The sequence below is a fragment of the Brassica napus genome, chromosome C8 (genome assembly GCF_020379485.1).
Source record: "Brassica napus cultivar Da-Ae chromosome C8, Da-Ae, whole genome shotgun sequence".
Classification (NCBI taxonomy): Eukaryota; Viridiplantae; Streptophyta; class Magnoliopsida; order Brassicales; family Brassicaceae; genus Brassica; species Brassica napus.
In genome coordinates, this window is record NC_063451.1 from 30,988,160 (window position 1) to 31,002,773 (window position 14,614).

Sequence of the window (14,614 nt, forward strand, 5' to 3'; positions counted from 1 at the left end):
AAATATTCTTAAAATTTGTAATTTATACTATTAAAACTAAAAACAAATATAACTATCTTTCTTTTCATCAAACAATTACATTAATTATCTTTTTATTTTCACTCAGTTTAATAATTTCATTAATTATAGAAAAAATTTCATGTTTACCACTTTTTTGGTATCATTATTCATGTTACCACCACTAAAGAGACATTTTCAAAAATATCTTCTTCATTAAGTGGCAAAGATTTTTATACCTTTGTTTTATATATATATATATATATATATATATATAATAAATAATTATTTAAATAAATAATAATAAAAAATAATTTTTTAATGTTTTCGAGTTAGACTTTTTCAATTCGAATTTTGTATATAAAAAAATGATATTTTTTAAAAAATTTCTTTTTGAAAATCAAAAATTATTTTTGAAACTATTTTGTAAATTTTTTTATATATTTTTAAGTATTTATTTATATATTTATTAGAATCTTAAATTTCACATTCCAAAAACTCTACCCCACCCTTCAACTTTAAAACTTAAGTCTAAATTAGTTAACCCTAGGGTTATAATCTTTTTATTAGTTTACATAATCCAAACACATGTTTATGTGAATAAAATAATAACTTAAATAAAAATAATAAAAATGTAATACATTTATGGTCACTTAATTTTTCACTCTAATTAACTATTTTACTAAATAAAAAATTCTTTATATTTCACTTAATTTAGTCAAACATATAAAAAATCTTTTTATTAGTTTACAAATCAGTAAGGCATGAACATTAGGTACCCATTCAGATACGGGTTGTTCCTTCTCGGTATGTTTATTTTTATTTGGAATTAGGCCCTGCTTGAATATTTTAAATTTATGTGTGGTATCGAGTTGGGTCCTTCTGGGTCTGGATGAGTTCGGTTCTAATGTATAGAAGAAACCTAAAAATATTTAAATAACCAATGTATCTAAAACGGGTTTAGATATTTGTACCAAAAATAACCATATTACTTAATTTAGTTCGGATCTTTTGAATACAATTAGTTGTATGCCGATACATCTAAAATATATAACACAAGTTATGAATAAAAAATATCAATGTATAAAAATGTAAGAACCAATATCAGACACGGATCAAGCTCTAGTATATTATTATTAGGTAATTAAAATGCCTAGAAAACTTGAAATATGTATCTTTTGACACAAACTTTTCTAAAAACACATATCTTTCTGAAACAAAAGAATTAACTCAAAACATATATCTTACGATTACAACTGGTTTTCAAAACAAACTTATATCGATTTAAAGTTAACACATATTAAAAATTCAAGTATATATTTTATACAAATATATTATATTTTTATGTCCTCTTAGATGAAGATCCTGTGATTGTGATGCTCTTATGCTTTTTTAACAGCTTTAGAATTGCTGATGAAGCACGTTTGTTGATGTTTCATTGCTTCCTTCCCTTTTTCAACTATCTCTATCTCTTGATTGATTTGTAACTCCATTAGCTCATCCAATAAATTTGTTTGCCAGACTCTATTACTGAAACTGTATGGGACAAAGCTCAGAAGAATAAAGAGAAATGCAGCACCTGCAAGCATTTCCCGAAGATTTTTAGATTAGACGCATTGACGATTTTGATTTTGTGATATTTTTTTTCATCACGTTAACATCAAGAATTTTTTTTTGAAAAAAAAAGAGAACAATAACCCAGACTTGCCTAGTACTAAAGCTTGGATTTGCCGTTTGAATAGAGTAGTGGCTTTTCGAAAGTAAAACACCGTGTAGCACCCTTCCATCAATGATGGTTTCTATAGTGCAACCTAAAGCGACGTTCTCACTGACCATGGCTTGAAAAATCGATTTCATTGATCAATCTAGCCTATGCTCAAAGGGAAGATCTCTCTTTCCTGCAATAAAACTATATACAACAACTGAGTGATTCCAATTCAGTCTTAAGAGTTCCGTGTTAACACACTTTGATCAAGGCTAGCTCTGGCAACACTGATGTGACCAGATCGAGGTGCTTCCCTGAAGTTTCCAATTTCTTCCATACAAACTTATCCGGAAAACATGACCAGAAACTATATGAAGACATAGACATGTACACGTTAAACAAGATGTGACTCAAGAATGCTTTTCAGACCTGTATCAAGGATGTGAACACATGAAAGGTAATAGTTATCCAATATGAACACTGCAGGAGAGATAATAGTTATCAATATGAACACCAGAGGTTTTATGTAAAGCAGTTTATTGAAACAACCTGTCAACAATAAAGACATAGACTTTTAATAATTTGAGTTCTATATTCAAGCAGATCCAATACCATAAAAGCTTAAGGAAAAAAACACCAAATAAATGCAATAAGAGGCGCCCTCGTAACCATACCTGAGTGCAAAGAAATTGGAAACCATTGGAATCTACCATCTCCCTCCCACTTACATCTCTTTCATCAAATGCTTGAACTATCTTTACTTCCACTTTAATGATCAGTTTGTTCATCTCAAAAAAGCCATTTTCATGAACCTTTTTGAGAGGCTCAGCCGTTTGCCTTCCCCATGATAAGGCATGAACGAAGACTAATTGGGCACGATTCTGTAAAACCTAGGTAAGAAAAATTAATTTAAACAATCAGATATATAAGATATTTACCATATGTTCTTAGGATTTTTTTGGCTGATTGGTTTAACCAAACGAAGACAAGAACAGCGCATCAAGACATGTTTTCTAAGATTACATACCTTTGCATACGTTTAGAAGGTTTGATATCGTGCTTTTTAGTATTGTTAGATTACAAAATAAAAAGGCTTTACAAACATGTCAAAATTAATTGCAATCTAATCATCTGAAAATATACCCATAGAAGTTACTAAACTTCGTTTTTTTTTGTTTTAAAAATTAGATTTGTAAAAAACATACAAGTATGTTTATTGAACCTTTTTTTGCGTGGGTTTAAGTTGTGTTTTTGTGTCTCTTGGGTATAATCCAAAATGATAGGAGCAACGTTACAATATCAGTGGAAGAATTATTATCAACGAAACCTTATTAACAAAACGAAGATTAATAGAAAATATTTTAGCAAAAAAAAAAAAAAAAAACAAAACGAAGATGCTTCGTGTTGCTATCGTCGACTTGACCAAACCAGAAATTTCCATCTCCCTTCCTGAAAAAAAACAATTCTCATTTTCGTCTTTTATAAATTCTGTGAAAATTATGAATATCACGAAAAGAAAAGTCTCCCATGTTCCGTATGGTAATGTTCAAGGTTGATTGTATGGTGCTTGTAGAAAGGAGATATGGTTGGAATCCTCTGACAGAAAGGGATCTTTACCTCGATAGATTCAACCAAAGTTTTAGTTAACATTTACCAAAAAAGGTTGATTGTAGAGATAACTGGCGTCCCTATACCTATACCAAAAGACAACCATAATTTGTAATCTACCATGATGGTGACCAAAATAATTTTGTTTACAATTTTATCTATCTACCCTATAACTCGATTCATGTGCACTGTCTGGTAAGTGTCAGTGTAGAGGTCAGAAAATCATGTTTTTATTCAGCAAATAAACGAATTGATTTAACTCTTCTACTTTTTCTGAAAAACGTAAACATTATGCAAATAAATCATGTTAGTAATTCCAAAATATGTTTGTTTATTAGTCTCGATTCTAGTATACATTTTTCATACGTGGTTTGTTACTTAATAAATTGGTAGATACATGATTTGCGAGTTGATACATTTTTTGATAAATTGTTTGTTATCTGATAAATTATTTTGTTACGGGGTACATAGACTTGTTGTTATCTGATAAAATATTTGTTGCATGGTATATGTTAAGATACCTGCTATATAAACTTCTTGTTATCTGATATATGTTATGTTACTTGATATATAATTTGGTATAAAAAAATTGATAGATTGTTTATTACTTGGTACATGTTATATGGTAGCTGATATATAATTTGTTATCTGATGCATGTTATGTTAGATCATATATAACAATATATCTTGGAGGTTACAGATTACATTAGTTGAAACATTTACGTGTTGTCGTTGTTATTAGACAGTTTGGAAGATCCTCCAAATATATTATTTTTTTCTTATGCTCGTAATTTTTCTAAATTGAGATTAATAAAGTGAATGTGAAATATAAGAGGAAAGTGAATGTGAAAGTATAGGAGGAAAAAGAATATAAGAAGAAAAAGAGTGTAAGAATATGTAAAAGGAAAGATAGAGTAAGAATGTTCAAATCAAAACCCGCCATTAGTGAATCTAGAATGAACTCGGGTAATGATTTGTCTGTGAGTGTGAATTGTGATGAGGAGATGTCTTTCACGACATATATATTGAGCAAAGAGTATACAAGGTTTTGATGTGAAAACAAAATTAATCTGAAGATATTACCCTGATATAAACTTCAGTTTAAAAAATAAAAAATAATATGCCTAAATTAGTGGAAGTATGTATACATACATTCCTTACAACTAAAACATATTCAAATCTCCTATATATTATTTACGAAACATTATAACTTCTTTTTGTAGCCACATGTCATCACTGTGATGATTCTTAGAATTATTAGAGAAATAAGCTGGTCCATCTAATTATATAATAAGTTTTTATTAAACTAACCATAAATTCATTATTAATGTCATTTATTATTTCCTTAAATAAATTGTCTAATGTGGGTAAAGTATATATGACAATTAATGATTTTGAATAATAAAGATCTGATAAAAAAATGTATCTTCTATCAAATTTGTTTAATTTAAAACTATTAAAATAATTTTTTTAAAAACACAATAACCATATTATAAAAATTTAGATTTTTCTGTATATTTATCTTTTGAATTTAAAAAAATGACTATTAATTACTAAAACTGTTAAAAGTTTCACATTCAAATTTTGTGATCCTTGGTTTAAAATTTTTGTTATGACTAAATACAAATGATTACAAAATCATATAAGTAAAAGTCTAATTTAATTAATCATTAAGATTTAAAATATATATGTATATATATCATTCAAAATTAAACTATAAGCCATATTGAATAAATAAATATTTTAGTTTCAAAATTTACTTTGAATAATTTTTTTTGATAAAAGTTTTGAACTAACATTGATAATTTTTTTTAAATTATCAATTACTAAAATTATTAATCCCACAATAAAAATTTTGTTATCAGTAATTTAAAGTTTTTGATATTAAAAATACACATGATAAAAAATATATGAGTAGAAAGCATCATTTTTTTAAAAAAAATAAAAAAATAAAATAGACATTAATATTAAAAATATACTATGTATGTTAATATCATTTAAATTTAATTACATATCCTAATTTTTTTAAAAAAAATGTTTGGATTAATAAAATTGATTTATACATTCGCACCAATTTAATTATATATGTAATAGTTACTGACTTTTAATTATTCAATATATATTTATTATTTTATAATATGTAAGAACATATAATACATAAAATAATTTATATATATAATGTTTATTCCGCGCAATGCGCGGATATTAATCTAGTATATACGTAAAGTTAGGAATCATTTTAATATTTACTTACCTTTTATTCAGAAATTGCTTTATTAAAAGAGAATTTGGCCAAGTAATCAGTAATTAATAATATACTAGATTTTGATCCGCGCTTTCTAAGCGCGGGTTTAATTTTGGAATTGAATTATTATTATTTTAAATGAATTTTTATAAGATAATGTGGATTCACATAAACATTGGCATAGAACCGCGATTAGGACCGGACGTTTTCAAAACGCGGTTTATTGTTTGATTCAATAGACATAAAATTATTATATATATATATATATATGGTTTAAATAAACACTATTGATTTATACGGATTCGAGGAATGTGTTCAAATTTTAAAATGAAATTTGTATATTTAGTAGTATAGAAATTATAAACTGAGGTAAATATATATAGAAACAATTCTGGTCACATTTATTTATCTGTATATTAACTATCAAAATACACAAAAATAAAACAAAGTATATAAAATATTGTTACATGTTTAAATTCTGTAAAAAGTTGATAACAATGAATTTATTAAATTACAAAAGTTGTGACATACATCACAACTTATATCTTTCTATACTATTAAAAGGAAACCATCTCACCAATCTACTTGCAAAATGTTGCACCCCTTCATTAACTATAAGTTATTCTTCAGTCATATAATAATTTAGTCTAACATAATCGTTTTAATAATTATCCTTACTATATAATGACATATTATTTTTGTGCCATCATATTTTCAGAAATTTTTTTACCTTTAACAATTTTTAATACTTCAGCCTTATACAGTAGAACCTCTATAAATTAATATTTGATAAATTAATAATCCTTATAAATTAATAAATTTTACCGGTTCCAACTTGGACCGGTTCAAAATTTGACACAAATCGATAAAATAATAAGTTAATAATTTTTTAGAAAATTATATGTAAATATATAGTCCCATGAAAATTATAAATTAATAATTTATATGTATACATTTTATATAATTAATAACCTATTATTATATAATTTGTTTTATATTCACAATGTAAGTATCTTTATATTCTCTTAACACTTCATATATTTTTGATAAAATTTAGTAATATTATATCTAAAACCACATTTAAGCTATATGCAATATATAGTATATACACCAAATAATATAATAAAATTAATATAAATTTCAAATTTCAAAAATAACAATTAATGTCTATACACTAAAATCAAATATTTTTCTTATCTTAAAATAAGAAATCTAAATAATTTTTTTTTTTGTAATTACTATCTCTATAATTTAATAAAATTTAAAAATTCCAACATTGTTAATTTATAGAGATTCTACTCTAGTTAACACACACCCACCTATATATTAACAACTCGACTACCACCTAAGCATACTAATATTTAACGGCTTATTTTATTAAATTAATACATCTACCTATTAATATATGTAACACACACGACCTAAGTAATAGTAGTTTGATTAATCACACAAAGGTAAGGTTATTTAATAATAGTGTTTTTCAAATAATATAAAAGGGATATGCCATGATACTGAAAAAGAAAAAGGGAAATGATTAAGTTTTCAAGCTTGTCGGCGGAGGAGAAGGTCGTCCTCAAATCTGTCATCGCTCCAGTTTGCCGGCGGTGGAGATAGAGCCGGGCTTGACCCCATGCTTGTGAAACATTTGTTTAACTAAATATATATTAAATGTTTAATGTAAAATAGAAAAAAATATTAAAAAAAGATTTTAAAAATTATAATTATATAAAAAAATTTATAATAGACTAAAAGGTTATTATAAATCTGTAAGTAAACAAAAAATATTTTATCTTAAAAAAATAATTTTAAATTATTTTTTTTTCAAAAAATCTTTAATAAATAATTTTTTTTTTTTGTTTTGGATAGGGCCCCCAGAATTCAAGGTCCGGCTCTGTTGGGTGGAGGGTTCAGCGGTTTGTAATTTATGGCAGTTTTGTAATTTACGGCGGCGAGTAGGTTAGCTTTAGTTTGTATTTTTTTTTTTCAATTTAACTTATTTGTAAACCTGTTTAAATTACAAACCGGTTTCAAATGTCTTGTAAACCGGTTTCAATATATATGTTTTATATATTTATTTGAATTTCTCACTTTCATATTTTCAAAATATCTTTTTGATAAGAAACTTTCTTTTTGCAAATCTCATAAACATTTGCTATGGAAATTAGTTCTCGCAATTTGCAAGGAAAATATTCCTTCACAAATCATCCCGTTTCTTGTGATGAGACTAAAATATCGAATAGTAGATAAAAGAATATTTAGATAAATCAAAATTTTGAGTAATTTATAGTACTAAATATAATAAAAATATACAACTCACTACATCGCTCTTGTTAATGATCTTTTACTCCCGTCACCAAAAAAATGATCCTTTGCTCCCACAACATGTAAGAATAACATAAGTTTATAAACTATATTATAGAAATTTATATACATATTTGTTTCTCGGTTTAATTTTGATTTTTTCCCTAAGGATATAAGATCCACTTGAATAATTCATAGTGCCCCAACCAGAATATACATTTGTTTTCAGTTTGGTTCGATTTTCAGGATACATGTGTCTAGGCTTAATCTGAATCATAGAGAGAAAGAAATTTAAAAAACTTACCAGCATATGTGATAAATTGCAGAAACATGTGAAAACAATGTAAATATCTGAAAAAATTACCCGGAGAAGTTACTAAATTAGGTTTTGAATGGTAACGATCCGAATTGCACCGCACAACAGTTAATAATAACAAATATATATATATATATATATATATTTCTTTTTGTTAATATTAGGACTGCACCGCAGTTGTTCCGCATGTTATTCGGATCCTTAGTCTTGTTGTGTGCAAGATTATATGTGTAAAATATCAAAATTGGGTTTACAGTTATGTTTAGACGCATTTTAGCATGGGTGTAAGTTGTGTTTTGTTTGTGTCTCGTGGGTGTAATCCAAAATGAATGGAGCAAAATTACAATTTCAGTGGAACTACGTAAATAAATGAAAATAAAATTTCATCTTTTAGAGAAAAAGAGTATGAGTGTAATCTCCCTGAATGCCACCTATGTCCTCCAAGGTTGGAACCTGAAAGAGAAAAGCAATAATAGATATACCCCAGCAATAGGTTTATAAACAAACAAAAATAAACAAAACGAAGAAACTTCTTCACTATCTACATCGTCGACTTGTCAAACCAGAAAATTTTCCAATCACCCTTCCTAAAAAAAACTTATATATATAACTAAGAAAGAATATCATCTTTGTTATATCCATAGTTTAAAATCATGGAGATTAACAGTGAAGCAAATCAACCCGAAGAATCGTCCATAGGATTCACAAAATATCTAAATCGTCAAGGTGATTGGTTAGAGAAAACAAGAGGCAATCTGATGGTTGCAGCGACGGTCATAGCCGGTATGAGTTTTCAAGTTATGGTTAATCCTCCAGGAGGCGTTTGGCAAAGTGACATCTGTACTTCTGCACCTCCTGACAATTTGTCTTGTAAGGACAAAGCTGGAACTTCGGTACTGGGGGACAATAGTTCAAAGCGTGTGTTGTATCTTGGAATGGTTATTAGTAGTACGATATCGTTTTCTGCCTCTATGAGCCTAATTCTTCTCTTCTTCAGCGGGTTTCTACTGAGGTAAGAGATTAGTTGTATCAACTTTGTACAATACGTTTAGATTATTAATTTGAAAATTTTATGCCAATATGAGATTTGACAAGATATTATCGAACATGAAGTGAACTATATTAAGAATATTTTGAGATCAACTTTCTCCTTTTAACCTTTAAGGTTTTCATGCTTTTTACGGACTTACAATTTTGGTCAAATCTTGCTATCCAATTCATCTTCAGTATGAATTTTATATACACATATTGTTCAATATTCATGTAATTGAGATTAAGGTGTTCACTTTGGTGTGTGTACCAACTATGTCAGCCAGTGGTTGACTTAGACTTACTCATGAAAACTCGTTTGATTGTTTTCTTAAAAAAGTCTTCATCTGATTGGACTTTCATGAATCATAGTTTTTTAATGGTTTACTCGTAGTGATAACTTTTTGGGGTTAAGACAAATTAAAACAGAAAACTTTAGTTATCTGATGTTACAGTTGTTTACAGGAACCGCGTGATAATGACAATTCTGGTAATGTTCATGGTAGCGGCAGTTCTTTGTATATCGGCAGCATTCTTCTTTGCAGTAGCTTTGGTTAAACCCGACGATCCAATCATCGATTATATGCTTGTAATTTATTTTGGATTTTGGGTTGTGCTTTTAGTTTCAATACTCTTAATCCAACTTATTCGATTATTGCGTCGGCTTATTTGTTTGATATGTTGTTGTCGTCCACGTCGACGACGATCTCCTCGACAGTCAACTCCAACTCCGGCCCATTAAACAAGAGAAGAAAAATCTCACGTGTTTAGTATGGTGTTTAAGTTTGATTGTGTGGGTTTGTATTGTTTAATTACTACATCGTTTGGTTAATAATATTAAGTGTGAATCATGACAACATTTAGTATGGCAAGGCTTAAGGTTGATTGTATGGGTTTGTATTGTTTAATAACATCGTTTGGTTAAAAATATTCAATGTGAACCATGACAAAAATATATTGTGATTGGTCTAGTAGCGCTCTAGTTAAAACTTAAAAGAATGAATCATTTTCACTAATCGTTTAAATAAACTGATAGTAGTATAGTAATAGTCAAAAAACAGGATAGAGGCGCTACAAATATGCTTCCAAGACTTCAATATCATTCACGTGGACTTCCACGAGCGCGCAATCAGATTTCAGACTTTTTAGCTAAAACTGCTAGATACTTCCATACGGAGTTACATTTTTATTGGTTGTTCTATTCCGGTTTGGTAACCTAGACCACCTCAAGTTTTATTAATAGAATGACCTTTTGACGTAAAAAAAAAAAAACAAACGCGGATGAAAAGGAAAACAACAAAGTAATCGACATTTTATCACCAATAAAAAGGTTTTACAAAAATATGATAAGCATTTCGTAATAAGAGAGATCAAAATTCCGAACAAAGAAGTATTTATTTTAACATATAATATGTATCCATGTTTATATTCATAAATCGTTGATAGTTGTATGACTGAATTGACCAAAAGTACATTATTTTCCTTCTATTCAAAATAAATATTTCGTAAGACCTAAGAGCACCATTAACCCTAAAACCTTATTTGGATTCTTATTTTTTTTATTTTTTATTATTTTTTTAAAAAAAAAAATTAAAAACGAACCAATTGCGGATCGTCACGTGTCAGTGGGGCCTGCGAACAGTACAAAAACCCTATCAAACTTGCCTCTTGCAGAAGAGAAGGAATAGGTGATTTTAAAAAAAAATGAGGGATCTACCTCTTAAGAACCAGTTAAGAATTGGGGTTAATTATGCTCTAAGGAGAAAGTTATTATATGTCAAAGTGTGTTTGATAGATTGACTATAAAGTCTATAATATAAATTATCAAATTACTCAACTGTTAACTTGGTCGCTGCCATCTGATGTGATAACGACATGGTATTGTTGTCTTCTTCTTTTTTTTAAGTCTTTTTATGTAACAATGAATCATTGATTCTACTAAAAGGAGTTCATAACCAAACTGCTCGTACATAGACTAGACATTCAATTACGGCCGAAACCCGCTTCCAGAATCCGTCCGATCCTAAATTATCGGGTTTGTACTTAATTTTATAATCTCTAAGAAAATTAAACTTTTTGAACTAAACCTATTTGGGCTTTGGATATTTTGGGATTAAACCTGTTTGGGCTAGGACCGGCTCGAAAACCCGAAACTTTATATTTTAGTTAAAATATTATCATTCTTACGATCAAAGTCATTATTAATATTGATATATTAATTTAATATTTTTGATACAAACTCTAATAAAGCAAATATGAAAGTTGTTAATGCACTTTATTGTTTGATCATTAAAAGTGTCACATTTTAAAATTTGCAAATGTACTTTGTCTTTTTATGTACAACATGTTTTCTTTAAAAAAATACAAAGTATGAAACGTTTCACGTTTGACAAGGTTTATCATAAATTTTGTTCTATTATATATTTAGTTTAAATTTATATCTGATTATTTAAATCTTACTAAATGTGGTTTGTTTATGATATGTTTTTAAAGCATACGAAAAAGTAAAACATTTTTGATAAAGAAAAAAGTTTAAATTCATTTTATGTTTTAAAACAAAAAGTTAAAACCGATTTTTTATGAAAATTCACATATATTAAACGATAGAAGTGACAATAACAAATTATTTTTCGAAAAACCTATAAAGATTGGACCGGGCTTTCAATTCTGAGCCCAATATATTTCCAGACCGGCGGACTTAAATATTTACGGGCATAACGGATTTGGACCGGGCCGATTCTAGTTGACAATCAGACGCATGAAAATACATACTGCGGAATTACACTTGAGGAAATAAACTATTAATAAATTTTAAAAAACTTCATAAATTAAAATTTTCGTACATAAGAGAACCGAACTCAACGCGTAAGATACTCGTTTAAGAGTTATTCTTGGGTTCACCCCCTAGGATGAACCTTTAGGTTCACCAACCAATAGAAAATTGTCATTTTAAATCTAGTATTTTTTAATTAAGGAAACCAAATAACTTGGCAAATTATATTATTTTTTCAAAATAAAATTTAAAAATAAATAAAAATAATATATAAAAAACGAATTCAAAAAAAAAAATGTTGTCAACAAAACACTAAACCCTAAACTCTAATACTAAACCCTAAACTCAAATCATAAACCCTAAATCCTTGGGTAAACCCTAAATATTTGGGTAAACCCCTAAACCCTTGGAAAAACACTAAACATGTTGTCAACAAAACACTAAACCCTAAACTCTAATCCTAAACCCTAAACCCTTGGGAAAACCTTAAACCCTTGGGTAAACTCTAAACCCTTGGGTAAACCCTAAACCCTTAGGTAAACCCTAAACCCTTGGAAAAACACTAAACATTTGGATAAATTCTAAATTATAAATCTTAAACACTAAACTCTAAATCTTAAAAAATAAATATTTTTTTAAATAATCTTTTTTTAGAACTATTGTTATTTTTATTTATTTAATTTTTTATTTTTTATTTTAAAAGCATAATACAATTTGGCAAGTTATTTTGTTTCATTAATTAAAAAATACTAGATGTAAAATGACAATTTTCTATTAGTTGGTGGATCTGAGGTGAACCCAAGAAAAAGTCCTCCAAGGTACACTTAAACCACTCGGCCAAAATAACCCTCCGTTCTTTTGAACGTACAAATCCAACGGTCCAGATTCGATCCCCTTTTCTTCTCGCTCTTCTTTTTTTTTCGACTAAAAAGGATTTTATTAATTAAACTGTAAAAGGGAAATACAAATACTTAACTTAACTAACGGTTCAGGAGGTACATTAAATCTAGAATAATCATGATAATCATAAGACTTCTTGGCCAAGGCATCTGCGGCTTGATTCTTCTCACGATGAATGAAATCAATAGAGCACAGTGGAAGTTTGCTCATCCAATGCCTAATTTCCGTTAGTAAATTCCCCAGTTCCACACTGTCAAGTCCCTGATTAATTATATCGACCAAACCTTTACAATCATTCTCAAACCAAACCTGTCTCCAACCACTACTCCATACAAACTGAAGGGAAAGAAGGAAAGCCGCTGCTTCTGCTTGGAAAGCAGAATGAACATTATAAACCTGCGGTGCACCTGCTGCAAAATATTTACCTTCATAGTCCCGAAGGATCCAGCCTATACCAACACAATGAGAAGATACCCGGAAACTGCTATCAAAATTGAGTTTGTACCAACTTTGAGGAGGAGGTTCCCAATGATTTGAAAAGTTCCTTATAATTCTAACTTGATTATGTTGAGCCTGACCCCCTTCGTAGCCTTGCGCTTGAATCCATTCCTGTAAACCAAGTAAGCTCTTTGAGAAAAGGTCTTACGCACTACAAGAAAACGTGAGAGTAACGACTACCATTTACGACTACAAATGTGTAGTCGTAAATTAACTTCGACATTATGTCTAACTTACGACTATGTTAAAGTCCGTCGTAACTTAGACATAATTTTGCTACTAAAAGTTTTAGTCGTAAACTAACTTCGCATTTACGACCACACTTTCAGGTAGTCGTAATGTGGTCGTAAATGTACGACTAAATTACATCGACAAGCTACCATATGATTAACGACCAATTTACAAGAAACATAGTTGCACATTCGTGGTTAAGTTATTATCAAACATAAATATGTTATTTATTATATAATTAATGAAGTTATATATTTATAAATATATGTTGATGATCCAGGTTGATTATAATGATCCATTCTATCTTCAGTGGTTTCACGAATTGATACAAGGTCCGGTCGTTAAGGTCACCACAACATCTATGTATTTCACACGAGGCTACACTTTTCACACTTACAAATATGGAAGTCGGCGAGCAACAATGAACTATGGAGTATGTGTGAAAGGTGAAACTGATATCTATGGAATCTTACAAGAGATCATCGAAGTGGAGTTTCCCGGCCTTGTGAAGCTGAAATGCGTTCTCTTCAAATGTGACTGGTTTGACCCCACCATCAATAGAGGTGTTCGATATAGCAAGTTTGGAGTTGTTGATATAAATGCTACACGGAGGTACAACATATTTGAACCCTACATATTGGCATCTCAAGCAGACCAAGTTTGTTTTATTCCATACCCGAGGATCAGACAATTTGGAATATCTTGGTTAGCCGCTATAAAAGTTACACCTCGGGCCCGAGTCTTGTGACTGATGAACAACCGCCTTTACAAGAAGATGTCGTAAATGAAGTAGAAGTACCTGAGCAAGCTACAAATGATATCTTACTTATTGATCCACACAACCAGGGATATGAAGAACTTCCATACGATGCAACAGACGAAGCCAACGAAGATGAATTTGAAGAAAATGATGAAGTGGATGATGTTTCTGATGACGAGTGATCGAATTTGATTATGTTACAGTGTTTGTGTTTTATTATATGATTAACCTCTTTGTATTGCATTACAAAT

The 14,614-nt window shown here is 29.0% G+C and overlaps 1 protein-coding gene across 2 annotated transcripts; it reads left to right on the forward strand.

The window, feature by feature from the left end:
* Positions 1–8,675: 8,675 nt before the first annotated feature.
* BNAC08G05940D lies at positions 8,676–10,060 on the forward strand. 2 transcript variants are annotated; one of them, XM_022710976.2, is made up of 2 exons: positions 8,676–9,184; positions 9,657–9,873. In XM_022710976.2, exons 1-2 carry the CDS (start codon positions 8,826–8,828, stop codon positions 9,757–9,759), a joined length of 462 nt encoding a protein of 153 aa, XP_022566697.1. In that variant the 5' UTR covers positions 8,676–8,825; the 3' UTR covers positions 9,760–9,873. The 2 variants fall into 2 exon arrangements, with proteins under 2 accessions (XP_022566697.1, XP_013722091.1); XM_013866637.3 differs by having other exon boundaries at positions 8,718–9,184; positions 9,667–10,060.
* The last annotated feature ends 4,554 nt before the right edge of the window (positions 10,061–14,614 follow it).

Coding starts and splice junctions, on each gene's coding strand:
- BNAC08G05940D (XM_013866637.3), top strand. CDS start 8,826: ATGGAGATTAACAGTGAAGCAAATCAACCCGAAGAATCGTCCATAGGA. Junction 9,185..9,666: donor TTCAGCGGGTTTCTACTGAG/GTAAGAGATTAG, acceptor AGTTGTTTACAG/GAACCGCGTGATAATGACAA.